Source organism: Canis lupus, chromosome 20, assembly GCF_011100685.1.
Source record: "Canis lupus familiaris isolate Mischka breed German Shepherd chromosome 20, alternate assembly UU_Cfam_GSD_1.0, whole genome shotgun sequence".
Lineage (NCBI taxonomy): Eukaryota > Metazoa > Chordata > Mammalia > Carnivora > Canidae > Canis > Canis lupus.
Window position 1 is genome coordinate 26047372 of NC_049241.1, and position 15400 is coordinate 26062771.

General features: G+C 40.9%; 1 protein-coding gene across 1 annotated transcript in view; it reads left to right on the plus strand.

The window, feature by feature from the left end:
* The window catches only part of MAGI1 (membrane associated guanylate kinase, WW and PDZ domain containing 1), a 637460-nt gene that overhangs the window by 587924 nt on the left and 34136 nt on the right, over positions 1 to 15400 (plus strand). Inside the window, 1 exon segment of the mRNA XM_038565915.1 lies at positions 6836 to 6867. Within this exon segment, the coding sequence (XP_038421843.1) occupies positions 6836 to 6867 (32 nt within the window).

A 15400-nucleotide genomic window follows, 5' to 3' on the forward strand; every position in this document is an offset into this window, starting at 1 on the left:
CCTTCTTTCGGGTTTCTGGACTGTCCTTAGCATTTTATCAGTTTGTCAAATACAGTTTAAATTTAATCATGATTTATATGTTTTGTATTAAACAAACCAAACAAATAAAAAAACTAATTGGTAGATATGATGCAGGTAGCTTTTTAAAGAAGGGATTCTGGCCATTAATGTTAGTTGTTTTAAGTCACTGGTTTGCGTGAAGTAATCATCAATTCTGCGTGGGCTTTCCTGCACCCCTCCACATCTGTACTTCATACATTTCTTGTATTTTGATCCACCCTCATATTGCCCCCCACCAATAAAAGCTTTACCCTACTAGGTACATAATTCTTTCATGCAGCAGCATTTTTGCTTATAGATATCAGTGTTCTGCAAAGTCCTTTTTTTTTTTTTTTGCAAAGTTCTTTAATGCAGTTTCCCTCCTCAAAAAATTTTTAGATGTGCCCTTTACATCTTCCCAGGAAAGAAGAAGCAAACAACGAAACTTTTCTCTTTCTGCTTGATCCTTCTCATCATCCTCTCTATTTGCAGATGAAGTATTTTATATGCACTGTCCTTATTACAGGCGCACACTTAGTGGAAGTCAACCTTGCCCTAGGAGTTGCATCTAACACCACAGCCGTGTGCTTGGTTGAGATTTAATCTGAGGTTCATAGACCTTAGTAGAATTGGCTTCTCAGAGTTACTGGTCAAGGTTTCAGAGACTGCTTAAAATTATATGTGAAATTGTGTGCTTCTACGCAGCCTTGCTTGAGAGAGGCTCTAACAACATTTTTTATCCTATTTTCAATCAAGGCCATGGCCTGGTAATTTATAGCACAGACACTCGAGTAGAAATGGTAGTCATTGAGCTAAGAGAGAGCTAGAACAAACTCCAGTTATGTTTTAATCTAGTACTGCACTAAAGCTAATAAATACATATCATTGTCCAAGCACAATGAGTAATGCTTCTCTGTTTATAATCATAGTTGTATGTAAATCACTTATTAATCCTAGCATTTAGAAATAATATTTTAATACATGTTCTTCTAGTCTTTAGGTGTGTGATATATGTGGGTGATGCATACATATACCTGTTTTTTTTTAACAATGAGCTTATGTTCTATGTACAGGTCTATCCCTCTTTTACACATCTTATATCTATCACTAAATGTTCTTCACTATTTCTATGGATTCATAATTTTTCATCCTGTTGCTATAACAATATGTTTACTCAGCTTTCTGTTCTTAAAAGCTCAGATTGTTTCCAGTTTTTATCTTCTTTAAATAATACTGTGTTGAACATCTTTTTACATAAATCTTTATCAACCTCTCTGATTATTTCCTGAATACAAACTTTTTAAAAAATTCTTTTTTTAAAAAGATTGTATTTACTTATTAGAGGGCGTGGGAGAGAGAGAGTGCACTAGACAGGGGAGGATCAGAGGGAGAAACAGACTCCCCGCTGAGCTGTGAGCCCAAGGGGCAGGGGTGGGGCTTGGTCCTGGGACTCTGAAATCATGACCTGAGCTGAAGGCAGACGCTTACCCTGACTGGGCCACCCAGACACCCCGAATACAAACTCTTAATGATGAGTTTATTGGATTAAAATCAGCTATAATTTTCGAGTCCAGCACTTAGGGTTATGTATTGATGTATTTTAGAATAAGAAAGTTAGTGGGGTCTGAAATGAACATGTGCTCAGGAGTAGTCTTATTCTACTCATAGTTTGGAATCTATCTATGAGTAGCCCCAGACCAAGTTCTCAGTCTTCTTTTTGTGGCTTTCAGTGATGTCCATAAACTATCTACCTGATTGCCTCAATCGATCAGTGGATCCATCAGTCTCTCTATCTCTTTGTCTCTCTCTCTCTCTCTCAATATATGTAACTGTTCTCTGCTCCTTGAACATTGCATTACCAATTTCAACACCAGTGCTGTTTTTAATCAAACATTTTGCAATGCAAAATGCTAAAGAATCCCACGTGTTCCAATGGCATGTGGATTAGTGACATAGCATGTGTTAGAATGCTAAGGAAGAAGCCAAAATGTTTCCATTGAAATGTTCAAGCCTACGGATCAAGTACAAAGCAGAAATGAATATCACATTGAAAAAATGTGAATTGTTGGCATGGTACATTTTTATTATTGTAGATCCACTCTGCTTATGGTAGTAACTTTAGAATTTACCTGTTCAAAGACTTTCGCATGATTTTTCTTCATTCTTCAGTTGAAGTTGAAAATTCCTTTAACCTGCAGGAAGTTAGGTCCAAAGAAGTCTGATCTCTTTTCCACAACTCAGGCTTGTTCATCTCAGTGCTGAAAAGGCAGTGCTCCCCACCCCCTCCCCGTAGCGTAGCTGAGCTATCCATGTCTACCCTATGTCCATTTAGTCAGCAGAATAAACACAAGTCTTAATCTCAACAGGGATACTTAAGTAAATTGTATGTATACATTCTTTTGAGAGAAAAGTTAGCAAATTTGGAGGATGCAGAGGTTACTGATGGCTCTTGAGATTTAAAAGTGCAGTTAAATGTTCTAAAATTTGCTGCATTCATCTTAAGCAAAACTCAGTATAGGCTTTTGTTTTTTTTGTGGTATCTATCTGTGTCTATGTGTATGGTCATAAATAAAGCTTTTCTTGTTGTGGAAATTACTACAATAGGTAATAAAACCCATCCATGATGCCATGAGCTAAAGAACAGTGTTTGGTTCCAGACTTTGCTTCCAAATGCATATATATTCCATTATATTTTTACTTTTTCATATAAATTGTTGCATACAACCATTATAAAATTTCAACAAGAATATCATTTGCCATTTAGTTCTATGAGAACATGTTCAGTAGCATAGTTTATGGTCTTGATATTTAAAAGGGAAGAGTTCTCTTCATGTTATTTGGTTAGATTCCAGTCAATAGCAGAGAATTTGCCATTTGTTTTCTCCAAAAGGATATTTTTTTCATAGAGAACTTTGGAAATTCAGGTCCCAACATTTCTGACTTCCATAAATCACGCTTAGATCCACACTTTGTACCTTCCCCTAAAAGTTTTCCGGGAACCCTTTGAAATAGCATTTGCTATTTTCTAGGCTCTAAGAGCAGATGGTACCATCCATAGACTTTTTCTTCTGCCTCTTCTCGGAATTTCCTTTCCTTTCCGTGAAGGGAACAGGTGAGCCCATTAAGACAGGTGTTGTTTCTTCGCATATGCCTAGTATGTAGTATGTGACACAAGGTATGCAACACAAGTTTCCTGCTGCCCCTGCGAACATAAAGTGTGATCTGTCCTGGGAAGACCATTATCATGCTATGAAGTGTGGGATCATGCTGCTTTCTATCACCCATCCAGTGCTAGGTCTTGGAAAAATCTGATAAATGGTGACCTTTTCTGAGTATTTTCCATTAGGTCTCCCAGCTGTTTTCAAACCATCTGAGTAGTTTTGGCTAAAATACATTATAAATTGTAATCAGGAGCTTTGTTCCCGCATTCATATTCATTAGATTTTAAGATTTAATGACTATGTGGACTTAAAGCATATCCTTGATTTCTTTTTTAAAAAGCACTCAAGTAGAGGCTCTCGAGTTTGGACATTTTGAATACTAATTTGTGGCCAGTTTTGGTTCTTGTAAAAGAGGTGGCTTTTTAAAAAGAAGATAGCAAAGAGAAACAAATATCTCTCTAAATTAAATTTCTTTTTTTGTGAAATACTTGTGCTGTCGATTGAGCTGGGATCTTTTGGAATGTTGTATGAACTACCTCCTCAGAAGAAGCAGACTATAACTGTGATCCCAGTATGCTGTCGACTGGCTGGTTTTGTACAATTAGTGGAAGAGTCGTTAATTAATGTTTATTTTTAGATAAATATTTCATTACCTCAGAAAGATATGAATATATGTTCTTGGTAAAGAATTCTAGATTAAGACCATGTCTGCTTAAACTCATCTCTCCAATCCCTGCCGCTCCTTGTCTACCAGAAACAGCCCAGTTATCCATTTGGTGTGGACAGTCATGGAGAGTGGACCCAGTGCGTGTGTTTGTATTTAACACCTGTCTCGTCCTGTCCCTGCTGTTCTGCAACCTGCTGCTTGCATTCACCCTTGTGTTTTGGAGACCATACATGTTACACATAGAGCTCGTTCCTTTTAATCTCTGCAGACTGCCTTATAGGTTGGCTATTCCACAGTTTATTTAGAACCTCTGGTCCTTTCCAGGTCTCCTTTCTACCAACAATACTGCAGTGAGCATCCTTGTACCTGCACCTTTCAATGGGCAAGTGTTTCTCTATGATAGAGAAAGAAAAGTACCCTTTATTTTGTACATGAAATCTTAAGAGGGAATTTAAGATGGTCAAGGTTTTTGAGGTTTTTTTTAAAGATTTATGTATTCATTTGAGAGAGACAGAGAGAGAGGGAGGTGGGGAGGAGCAGAGGGAGAGGAAGAGAGAATCCCATGTGGACTCCGCGCTGAGCACCGACTCTGATGTGGGGCTTGATCTCACAACCCTGAGATCATGACCTGAGCCAAAATTAAGAGTCGGACAAAAAACCAACTGTGCCATCCAGGTGCCCCTAAGATGCTCAGTTTCAAAAGTGATAAGCAGAATACAGATCAAAGCCATTTTCTTGGACTCTTCCTACCTAATTGGGGATTCTTGACACATTTTTATAGAGGGTCGCTGGGTGAAGTGAGGTCAAGTCTGGTAAAAGGTAACTACAGTGAAACGGTATTTCCTTTAGTTAGTTAAGAAGGTCAGTCTGAATTAGGAAAACCTTTGAATTCAAAGATGTAGTATTAAACAATTTTGAAGTGCATACAGTGACCAAAGCTGATATAACTTAATAAAATTCCCTAAGGGAATCACATTAATGAATACACAAAAGCACCTAATAATTTTTAAAGAATAATGACACAACTAAATTGTTCAACACAGTTATTCTCACCTATAGGTAAAATATGTCCCCTGCAGTGTTTTCTATATGTTACCGTGTTAGGCAAGTGACTTTCCCTAGTTAGAGGAAGGTGACCATAACCACTGCCTTTCTGAATGGTGTAAATTCACAAAGTAAGGTGAAATGACTGACATTTGAGGGGTCCACTCTGTGCTGGGTATGAGGCTTCCAGAATGTGTTGTCTATTTAATTGTCCTAATCCTGTGAAGTAAGTCTGATTATCTCCATTTCATAAACTGAGGCACTGAAGCAACCCACTGAAGGCTACCTGAGTTCATCTGACCTGAAAGAGTCATATTCTTTCTACTGCATCATAGTCTCCTTAAATGTGGTCCTCAGACCTCCTGTGTCAGAATCTCCCAGAAGATTTTATCATACTGCAGATTCCTGGGCCCCTCTCAGGGTCAGGCCTGGGATTCTGGCTTTATAACAGTTCTTCATGTTCTCCGGATGTGCTCAGAAGTCCGAGAGCCACTTGGCCAGACCATGGTGACCCCGTTGTGGTGATGTGATGTGCCTTGCCAGAATGTGTCTCCAGGGTCTTTGGGGACGAGGAATCCATGACAAGTCATGCCTCACTTGCAGTGGGCACACTAGCAGTGCTCCTCTGGTGGCTTCCTCCTACTCATCCACTTCCGTTGCCTCATGTTCACTTGTGCTGAACTTAGCACAGCTCATGGTTTGACAAGTCACTTCCCAAAGCATTGAAATCATCACACTACATAGGGATCGTTTTCTAAAAAAGGTTGAAGTTGCCGGCGCAAAATCATCCGATCCCAAGTATATCTTTTGTACCCAGCGCAGATGGAATCTACATCTTGCATTCTAACCCTTGCTCAAACCAAAAATAAGAAATAAATAAAGAATGAGAGGGCAGCTTGCAGAAATGATTACCTTTGAAACACCATTATGTGCTTTTATTTTCCTTTCTAGCCCTCTTTTGCTGCACTCCCCTGTTGGCAGATTTCCCATACGTCTGCCCCTAATCGCTGCTGACTTTTCGAGAAGTGTGAGGCAATCACCAGCCCCTTCCAGCTTTCACCCTCCCACGAAGGAGAGGGTTCTGGAAGAGCCAGCTAGGATCAGTGAATACCTTTCTCTCCTCTGCCTTTCTCATCTTCACTCAGCTCCATGAAATTTCTCATTCACTCTCCACCAATCTGCTTTCCCCTTAAAGATCTGACCCCAGCTAGCTTCCTTTCCAGCAAGCTAAATAGGAGTGTGCTTGGGTGATTGACATGCACGGAGAGGTGTGCCCATGATCTGGAAGGGGTCCTACACCAAGTTCAAATTGTGTTCCCTGCTGGCAAAAGAGCATCCGTCTTTTTTTTTTTTTTTTTGGTGTTCAGCTCATCCAAATAAAGAAGGCATTTCCTCTCCTGAAAAGCAGAGGGGGGAAAAAAGGGAAAGAAACGACCAAAAAAAAAAAAAAAGGAAAGAAAAATTTAATTTTAACCATGTACTCCTCTGCAACTAAATATACACCCCTTCCTCTGTCCTGATTGGTCCGCTTCAATTGACAAGTGGATCGTGTGGAAAGGAAATATCCTGGACTTAATTGTAAGTTAAGTCTCTCTTAATCCAGAAGAGCATTTGAGATTCTGTCCAAGTGTTCAATTTCCCAGGCCGCTGAGGTCTGTGAATTTCTTTTCCCAGCCTCCAGGCTGCTGCAGTACAAGCCAGCATAGCTAATGCAGATAGATCTCCTGCCTCTCGCTCTCCTCCTCCCTCTGCTTTGATTCGATATGAACAGCCTGGTAACTCCGATGCTGGGGAGAAATCTGACATAACTCTGCAGATGGCTAGGTTGCCATGAAACACCTGGGGATTGTTCTTTAAGGAAAAAGGTAACATTTATATGCTAATGATTTCTTCCCCTCTTCCCTCCTTGTTGCATTTTTTCCAGGGTTGCCAGTTCCCAAGAAGAGCCCAAAGTCGGTAAGGACTTATCAGTTACTTGGTTCTTGTTTGGGGGGGGGGGGCGGGGGGCGTCCTGGTGGTAGAAAGAGACGCTGTCTGGCTTGACTTCATGAAATGTGTTTTAGAGTCAGTGGGGGAAACAGTAGCTTGGGCTCATTTTATTAAGTTCTGGGGGTCTGTTTGATAGAGAAGGTATTGGGTTTATCTTTAACTGTCTAGTGATTTGTGGGCAGGCTGCAGGAGCCAGGTTAAAGAATGCATGTTTGGAATCTTCTCTGTATAAATGCATGACAACTCTCATTAAATGGAGGAGTTTCTTAGGTGTTTTAACTTGATACAAATGCTATTGTTTCCTTGGGGTGGGGGGGGGGAAGCTCCACCTGCTTCCTAAGTAGGGTTGCTCTTAACTGGTGTTTCCATCCATTCACTTGGGGAGATTCTTTCCCTGAGCTTTCTTATGCATTGGATGATGAATTATTTACAAAATTAAAAAGCCTGCAGGTTTAAAGAAGAATTGCTTTGCCCTGTATATATATCCATGCTCACATGGAACAATGTTCACTGCCCCAGCACTGAGAATAAGACATTTCCTTGCTGTCGAAATGTCCTTTGTTGTTTTGCTAGCTTTAGCAGCATTATGCTGCAGGTATAGGATTCTTTAAAAAAAAAAAAAAATCAATGTTTTGCTGTCCTTTGTAATCTGGTTTCCCTGAAGATGCATTACCTAGTTGACATGTTAGCTAATAGCTTAGAGGCTATGGTGTTTTGCTTGGTGGTGTGAGCTTCTGCTCCCAGGGCACTGACAACAAATTAAAATGCTACTTAAAAACTCAAGATCTGGAACTACAATGCCTGTGAAATTGATCCGGGAGAAAGAAGCTTCCCAATTCATTATCATTGGGATAAAGAGGGGTACTTCCACGTGGCTTAGAATATTTGGGGGAGGGAAAAATCTACAGCTTGCCGCCATCCAGGAAAGGAGAACCTTTCAAACTTTGCAGCTCACAGGGGCTGCAGCTGGATTCTTTTCCACCTGTCTCCAAGCCTGGCGGCGAGAGGCAGAAGTTTATTAAGGAGATGAGAGAGGGAGCTGCCTGCATTCTTAAGCGCCACTCCTAAGTTGTCCAAAGAGAAAAACCTGCAATAATTGATGTGATTCCAGTGGCACAGTGCTGTGGCGACTGGAGCATGTGACTTCAGGGCTGCTTCCCTTGTCAGTTTGTGTTCATGTTTAAGCTGAAAAGTGCTGGTAGGTGTCCACATCAGAACCAGAGATGCCATCGTGCGCGAGTGCGTGCGTGTGTGTGTGTGTGTGTGTGTGTGTGTGTGCATGCACATACGCACATGGCACATGTGTGTCCTCCTCCCTGGGTCATAGTCAGAAACCTGTTCAGCCTTCAGAAAAATAGAAGCCAATCTGGAAGATGTGTCACATGAGCTTCAGTTAGCCAGCATTTTTTTCTTCTGCACCCTCAAGCATGCTTGCTGTGTGATGCGCGGACTGATTTTACACACCACACAGGAATGGAGTCTTAACAAGGAGCAGACTGAGGGAGATAGAGCGGTTTTTCACAGGGAGCATGACCTCAAGTAGCAAGGTGTTCTTTTTTTTTGTTGTTTTGCATCCCCTTTAAACTTACTTTGCAGAAGGATTTTTGTGGATTTCATTTGGATCTTTTCTTCACCAAAGTGTTTTGGGATTCACTGCTGAGCTCCAAGGATATCAAACAGGTATAGAGCCTGTATTCACCAAGTCAGTTAAGAGAATTCCCTATGACAGTTTATTTTTGTAGAAGCTGTGTCATTAGCAAGCGGCAAGCCAATTACTCCGTCTGCATTCCTAGGAAAAAAGCGTTCTTAACTGCTTTGCCCACAGTCTGCTGGCTCTTAATTACCACAAGCTAAGAGACTGGTCTGTTGCCGGGTTAGAAAAGAACAAGCCCCCAGCCTGGGGCTCATCTCTCCCTGATTTCTGTGCCAGGACAGGGATGATGGGTTTCACAGCATTGCTGGCACACTCTGGCAGCTGCTGTACAAAATTTGGGAACTCTCAGCCAAGGTCTGCTGTTGCCAGTAGAGCATTGCTAACATCTGTGATCCATGGGAGCTCCGTACAGGTGGGTTGAAAGCTGGTTCCCTTCCCCAGTTTGAATTTTGATGATGTCCTGCCAGAAAGACAGCTGAGGATGGGATTTCTATGGTGGGGCTGGGGTGGGGGGAATCCACGGGGACGCTGGATGTCATGGTTCCAGAAAGCCAGTCACATAATGGCAGATAGGGTCCGTTGTGCAGGCTACGTAATGAATGCATGCAGATCATGCCTGGGTTGTGATATGTTGAGATTGACCATTCGCTCTGTGAATTTGCTGTCTTAACCTGGGACCATGTTTCTTCTCTTCTTTGAGAGGCTCCTGACATTGTTGGCTTGCTCGTGTGACTGACAGCTTTCTTTTGCCCTCATACTTTTTTTTTTTTTTCTTTTTAGTGTTTTCAATAATTAAGTAGCTGGGTTTTTATTAGAACAAAAGGACTTTTTGATCTCATTTCCCCTCCTGGGCAGCCTCTATAGCTTACTCTTAATAAGCAGTTTCACCTACTAGATTTAGTTTAAATGTTGATTTTATGGGTTCCGTACTCATTGGGAACAATGGCAGTATCTTAATAAAATGCTATTAATTTAATACCTGGACAGCCATAACATTAGGAATTTTTCTGCCAAATAGCAGAGACAAAAATAAGCATATTTGCTGTCAGGTTTTAGACCTCACTTGGAAACGGATTCTGAGGCCCAGTTTAATCATCCTGACGGAAACTTACTTAACTGAGACTCTAGTTCTGAATCACACACGAGAATTTTGTAAATGAGAATTTAAAAACTCTAGGGGCACCTGGAAGGCTCAGTTAGTAGAGAGTGCAACTTCTGATGCTGGGGTTGTGAGTTCAAGCCCCATGTTGGGTGTAGAGATTACTAATAATAATAATAAATTTTAAAAAAGAATTTAAAAATCTAAACATACATCAAACCCCAAATTTTAAGTCTGTATTCACTTTTGTTTTCTCACTAGTTCATTTCCAAACTGTTACCTCCCTTACTCCCTTCCTTCATCTACCCAACCATCCATCCATCCATCCATCCATTTATTTAGCAATTAGTATCAAAAATCTAGTGTCAGGCTTGGTGTGAGGCACTGGAAATACTGTGATAAATAAGTTGGTTGGTGCCTTTCTTCGTGGAGCTTACAAACAAATGATGTTTTGATTGCTTCTGTCAAAACAAGGACTTATCATCTCAAATTGTGAAAAAAATTTGCCCACTTATATCAATGACATGTATTTATTGAGTATCTTTTATATGCCGGATCCAGTGCCAGTATACAGCAGGATAGAAAACAAAACATTCCTGCCTTCATGCAGCTGAAGAGAAAGAAACAATAGCCATATAAACAGGCAGATGTATATGGATCCTCTTTGTAGGGCATAAAGTCTGAAAGCTTCAAAAGTTCAAAAAGCAGAAAGATTGGGGCACTTGGGTGGCTCAGTCAGTTAAGCATCTGACTCTTGATCTCAGGTCAGGTCTTGACCTCAGGGTTGTGAGTTCAAGCCCCACGTTGGGCTCCATGCTGGGCATGGAGCCTACTTAAAAAAATAAAAATAAAAAGCAGAAAGATAATGTAGAACCAAGGACAAACATAATGAAAATCATTCAGCTCTTAATTACAACAACATAAATTATGTAGTCCTACAAAGCCATAGGAAAGACATAAGGTTGCCATGATGGAGCCATGGAATTGTTCCAAGTTCCCCAGCAGCCTGAGCAATGTAGGAAACCATATCTACTTTGCTCTTATTGTTAGATCAAAGAAAGCATACCATATTCATAAAGGAGACAAAATTTTCCCAGTTAACTAAAAAAACTCACACCAAATATTGGAAAAACCAAGGAAGCCTGTTCTCTTTACCAGTGCAGCAAGCTGAAAGGGACAGGTTTCTGTTACATTGTCCTCGGTTCCCTTCCGCTGGGAGGGATCCTAAGGACATTGCTGACAACCAGTTGTTAAAAGAGATGTGTGAGAGAGATCTCTCTGGTAATGTGCCCAGCAAGTGGCCCCAGCCTGAATCACCCAGTTTTATGTATTCTGTTTTCTCAGACTCTTGTGGTTGTCTTAGCACCTCAGAGCCCTTTGTCCACAACCTGGCAATAGTACAATTCATCAGAGCTCCTGCAGGCTCTGAGGAGAAGCAGGGAGTAGTAGAGGGAAGGAGGATTAGAATTGCTTAGGTATATCTTATTGCTCCTCAACTTCTCACAGCGACTCATACCCTCAATCCCTTGGAATCTAGAAAATAGACTTTGCTTTTGTATTAGATTTTTTTAAAACATTCCGTGTGAACCCACATTAATTTTCATATCCAGCCGATGCCTTCCTTTTCTTCTCCATTAAATCCTCTCATCTCTTTTAGAAGAGATTATTTGACCTAACACCTATAAATGATAAAAGAGACAAGGACTGTCCTCTGCTTTGGTTTGGAGTTGAGTCTCTGATTTTTGCACAACCTTTAATGACATTGGCCTAATATCTCATCAGCACTTGGAGTTTTTCCTGTTGTCCATGTAAATCACTGCAGTGGCCTTCAGTCTTGGCAGATAAGTGAACTGTAAATAATTTTGCTTTAAAATGGATCGATTTGTCATTTTTAAGCCACATGAATTCTTTTCATCATTTAAGCTCCTAAGTGCTGTCTGTATTCATTTGCTCTTCCGAGCAAATATTTTCAGCTCACTTTATAAGTACCTTCATTTTGAAATCATTCTGTGAAATACCAATGAGTTGACTTCTTTTCCCCCATTTCCATTTATAAAAACCATTGCATTTTCCCAATTTCCTTGGCCTGTCAATAGTTAAGAAATCTTTCATGCTGGGAAATTAGTGCAGTTTAAATCAAAAGGTCTTATGACATGAGTTTATGGCTACTGTGTGGCCAAGGACTTTAATGAAGTTTTGAAAATTGAGCCCATTTCTTTCTTACTGGTCAACTGATTTGATATTTATCTGTTTATTTTTTAAAGATTTTATTTATTCATGAAAGATACACAGAAGCAGAGACATAGGCAGGGAGAGAAACAGGCTACCTCCCAAAAGCCTAATGCAGGACTCGATCCCAGGACCCCAGAATCACGAGCCAATCATGACACTCAGCCACTGAGCCACCCAGGCACCCCTTGATACATAAAAATAAAAATCTCCCTTCAAAAAGATCAAAATAGTGATAAGAGCTAGCATTGGAAATACCCATCTCAATATGTGGCACATCTTTCCAACTAGTCGCTCGAGCTGGAGAGCTGGGAGGTGGGTATCCATGTTTCCAAGAGGTCCTCCCCCTCCTCCTCCTCTTCCCTGCCCTCCACTCAGTCATTCAGCAATGCCTGTTGAATCTGAACCCAAATGTCTTTGCTTTCTCTCGTCCCTTCCCTTCACCACAGCTCTTCCCTAGTGTAAACCACCTCAGGTCCACATAGACTGTGCAGTAGCCTCCTGACTGGCTCTCTGCTTTAACTACTGTCCACACTAATCTCTTCACCTCTCAATAATCAGACCAAACTTTCTGGAAGCCACTTGGCTCCAAGCATATCTCTGCTTTGAATTCATTAGTGAATTTCTTCTCCTCTGAATGAAGAATGAGTCCCAGACTCCTTAAAGTAGCTCATAAAGCCCTTGTAGTATCTGATCTCTGAGCTCATCTCACACCACTCTACTCCCTTGCTGTGTCACACTACCTTCTTTCTCTGTGTTCTTCAGACACTCCAAACTCATTTTTGCTTGAAGACTTAGCACACGCTGCTTCCATTAATGGCCTGTTCTTCTAGAAGCCTCTCCCTACCACCTATCTAAAGGACATTGCAATATGTTGTTATCAAACTGTTATGATTATTTGATTAATATCCATCACCCACACACCCCTAAATACGCAAGTATAAATTCTCTAAGTTTAAGTATCATCTTTCTTTCTTATACATTGTATCCCTGATAATCTGGCTCATAGGAAATGATCAGTATGTATTTATTGGATGAGTGAGTAAATGCAATGTGGGTAGTTGCTTAAGGGAGCCTTGTCTGGATGTTCTATCATTTGTGTGCTATGTGCTTACACACGGTACTGGTATGCATAGAATAACAGACTTGAAAATGTATCTTTAACTACAGATACTTTTCTTTGGGCCAGTTTCTCACCTAGAAAAATGAGGAGAAAGATGCAAATCTGATCCTGTGCTATAACTAGTTGAGAATTGAATTTGTCGTCATGCCCCATGCCCCAGATCTTCCCTGAGAGGTAATCCAGGAAAGGGGACAAATTGACTTTAATTTGAGAGGTACATAAGCATGACTTTTCTCCTGGACAGTTCTGGGCTGTAACATCATAGCTAATTAGTATTCTCACAGAAATTGAAAGGCATTTTGAACTTTTGCACAGACACAGCGCATAGCTTCAAAAAACTTAGAGTACAAGATATTAAAAATAGAATGCATCTTCAAAATGAGTACTTTTCATAATTGAACTTGAGAAGAAACAAAGTGAGGTTAAATCTTATCAGGGGAAAATCCAAATGGCTTCCAGATTATTGTGCATTAGCCCATTAGTGTGGGTTAGAATATGTCATTTAGTGACAGTTTTAGTGGCGGCATCGTTTTTCGAGCATATTCTCAGGATGCTGCTTTACTTTTATTTTCCAAATTTAGGAACAAAGTTTAGATGGCATTTAAATGGGCTGCAGAAATACAGTTTCAGAGACAGTTTTACAGACTCATTGCACATTCTGTCATTTTGTGTTAAATTGGACCAAAGTGATTCATTTATTGGGAGGTGAGAAAGGGTGTTAAAATTTGAAAAGTGGCCCAAGCCATTTCTGGTAGACTTCATTTGCACACCCTGGTAATGGCCACGCCATTCCTTTCCGTTAAACCCAAGATTCCCAGGTCCTCCATGTCAGAGATTTGTTACAGTGGGACAACCATCGAAGAGTCTTGGGAAGCCATGAGGTGACAACAGAATCTGTGCATATGCATTTATGGACTTGTATGTAAAAGCACATGTGCATTCTCTGCAGGAGGAAAGTCTAGCCCGTTATCAGATTCTGTCAGTGGAGCAAGGTTGCCAGAGAGAAGCTATTCTCCAATTCAGGAAGAGGGGGTGAGTGGCACAGGTTATAGCTAGGTTTCCGGGGACGACAGGGTAACCCCGGGAAAGAAGAGTATGACATTACCTGCATAGATAACCCTGCTGTGCAGCACACTCTGGGTCCCAGTGAGGTTTCATGAAGGGTGGTCTCAACACGAAGGAGCCTGAAGCTGCAGAGGTCGATACTAACTGTGCCATGAATATAGTGTCTGTGGACCAATCCCACAATCTGGCATTTGCTACTCATCTTGAAGAACCAATGTGGGTATTCGAATGGAGGGATACAATTCTCTGAGTGAACTCAGAGGTCCTTAATCTGTTGAATTATTTGCTTTCATACTTAAAATACCTTTTTCCTCCTTTCCTGAGAGGAGAACAAAAACAAAACAGGACCAAAATGTGAAAAAGAAGGGCACCTGGCTGGCTCAGCCAGTGGAGCATGCAACTCTTGGTCTCGGGGTTGTGAGTTCAAGCCCCACATTGGGTGTAGAGACCACTTAAAAATAAAATCTTTAAAAAAATGTAAAAAATAGAAAGTAAGTCTCCATGAATATTCCTTATTACTAAGGTTTATTTCAAAACAGAGAGGGCTTTAAATTCTGTCTTGATTATAACAAGCATTATCTTTATGTTATAAGAAGTAGGCAATACAGGGAAGTGTAAGGGGGTTAGAAAGGCACCCTGAATCCCATTTTTTTTCTTTCTATGCTAGTGTGTGTGCACACCAAAAATGGGCTGGTGCTGCGCGTGCTTATTTATAATCAAGACCCTTGTAAAGACCACAGTGAAGAGAAACACAAATTTCCACCCACATGCAAAAGAGAGCGGGAAATGTATCTGTCATTAACATTTTTTGACTCGTAAAGTCCTGAGCATGACTCCAGGGGAAGCAAGAAGGCAGCTATTGAGCTTCTTGGGGCAGAAGTTGGATAGCTGGCCCCCAGAGCCAAGTTTGCTGTTGGAGAGGACTGTTGAAAGTTGGCAGGACCAGGTTCTATTCCAAGCCTTTGGAATTCTGACCCATCCTGGTCTGAAATGAGCACTTCATCCTGCAAAGGGAACAGTGGTGACATGAGGGATGGTGGTTGTCCCTGCCCAAACCTCAGTGTGTGTTCCTGGCATCAACACCAGAGTATATTGTCCCCTTGCATCTGAGTGAACTAAACCTCTCATAGTTTTACCAAGACCTCTTTGCTAGTTTAGAATATGGGCCTCAAATTTCTCCTGCCATCACACCAAATACAATTTTAAGCAGTCTACTTGCCTTCAGTAAGTACATCCCCGATATTCCTCAACTTTGAAACCTTGCCAAAATCTATATTCAAATCTGTAATAGTCAAGCGTAAATGAAGCTTTTGTCCTCCTTGGGCTCTCT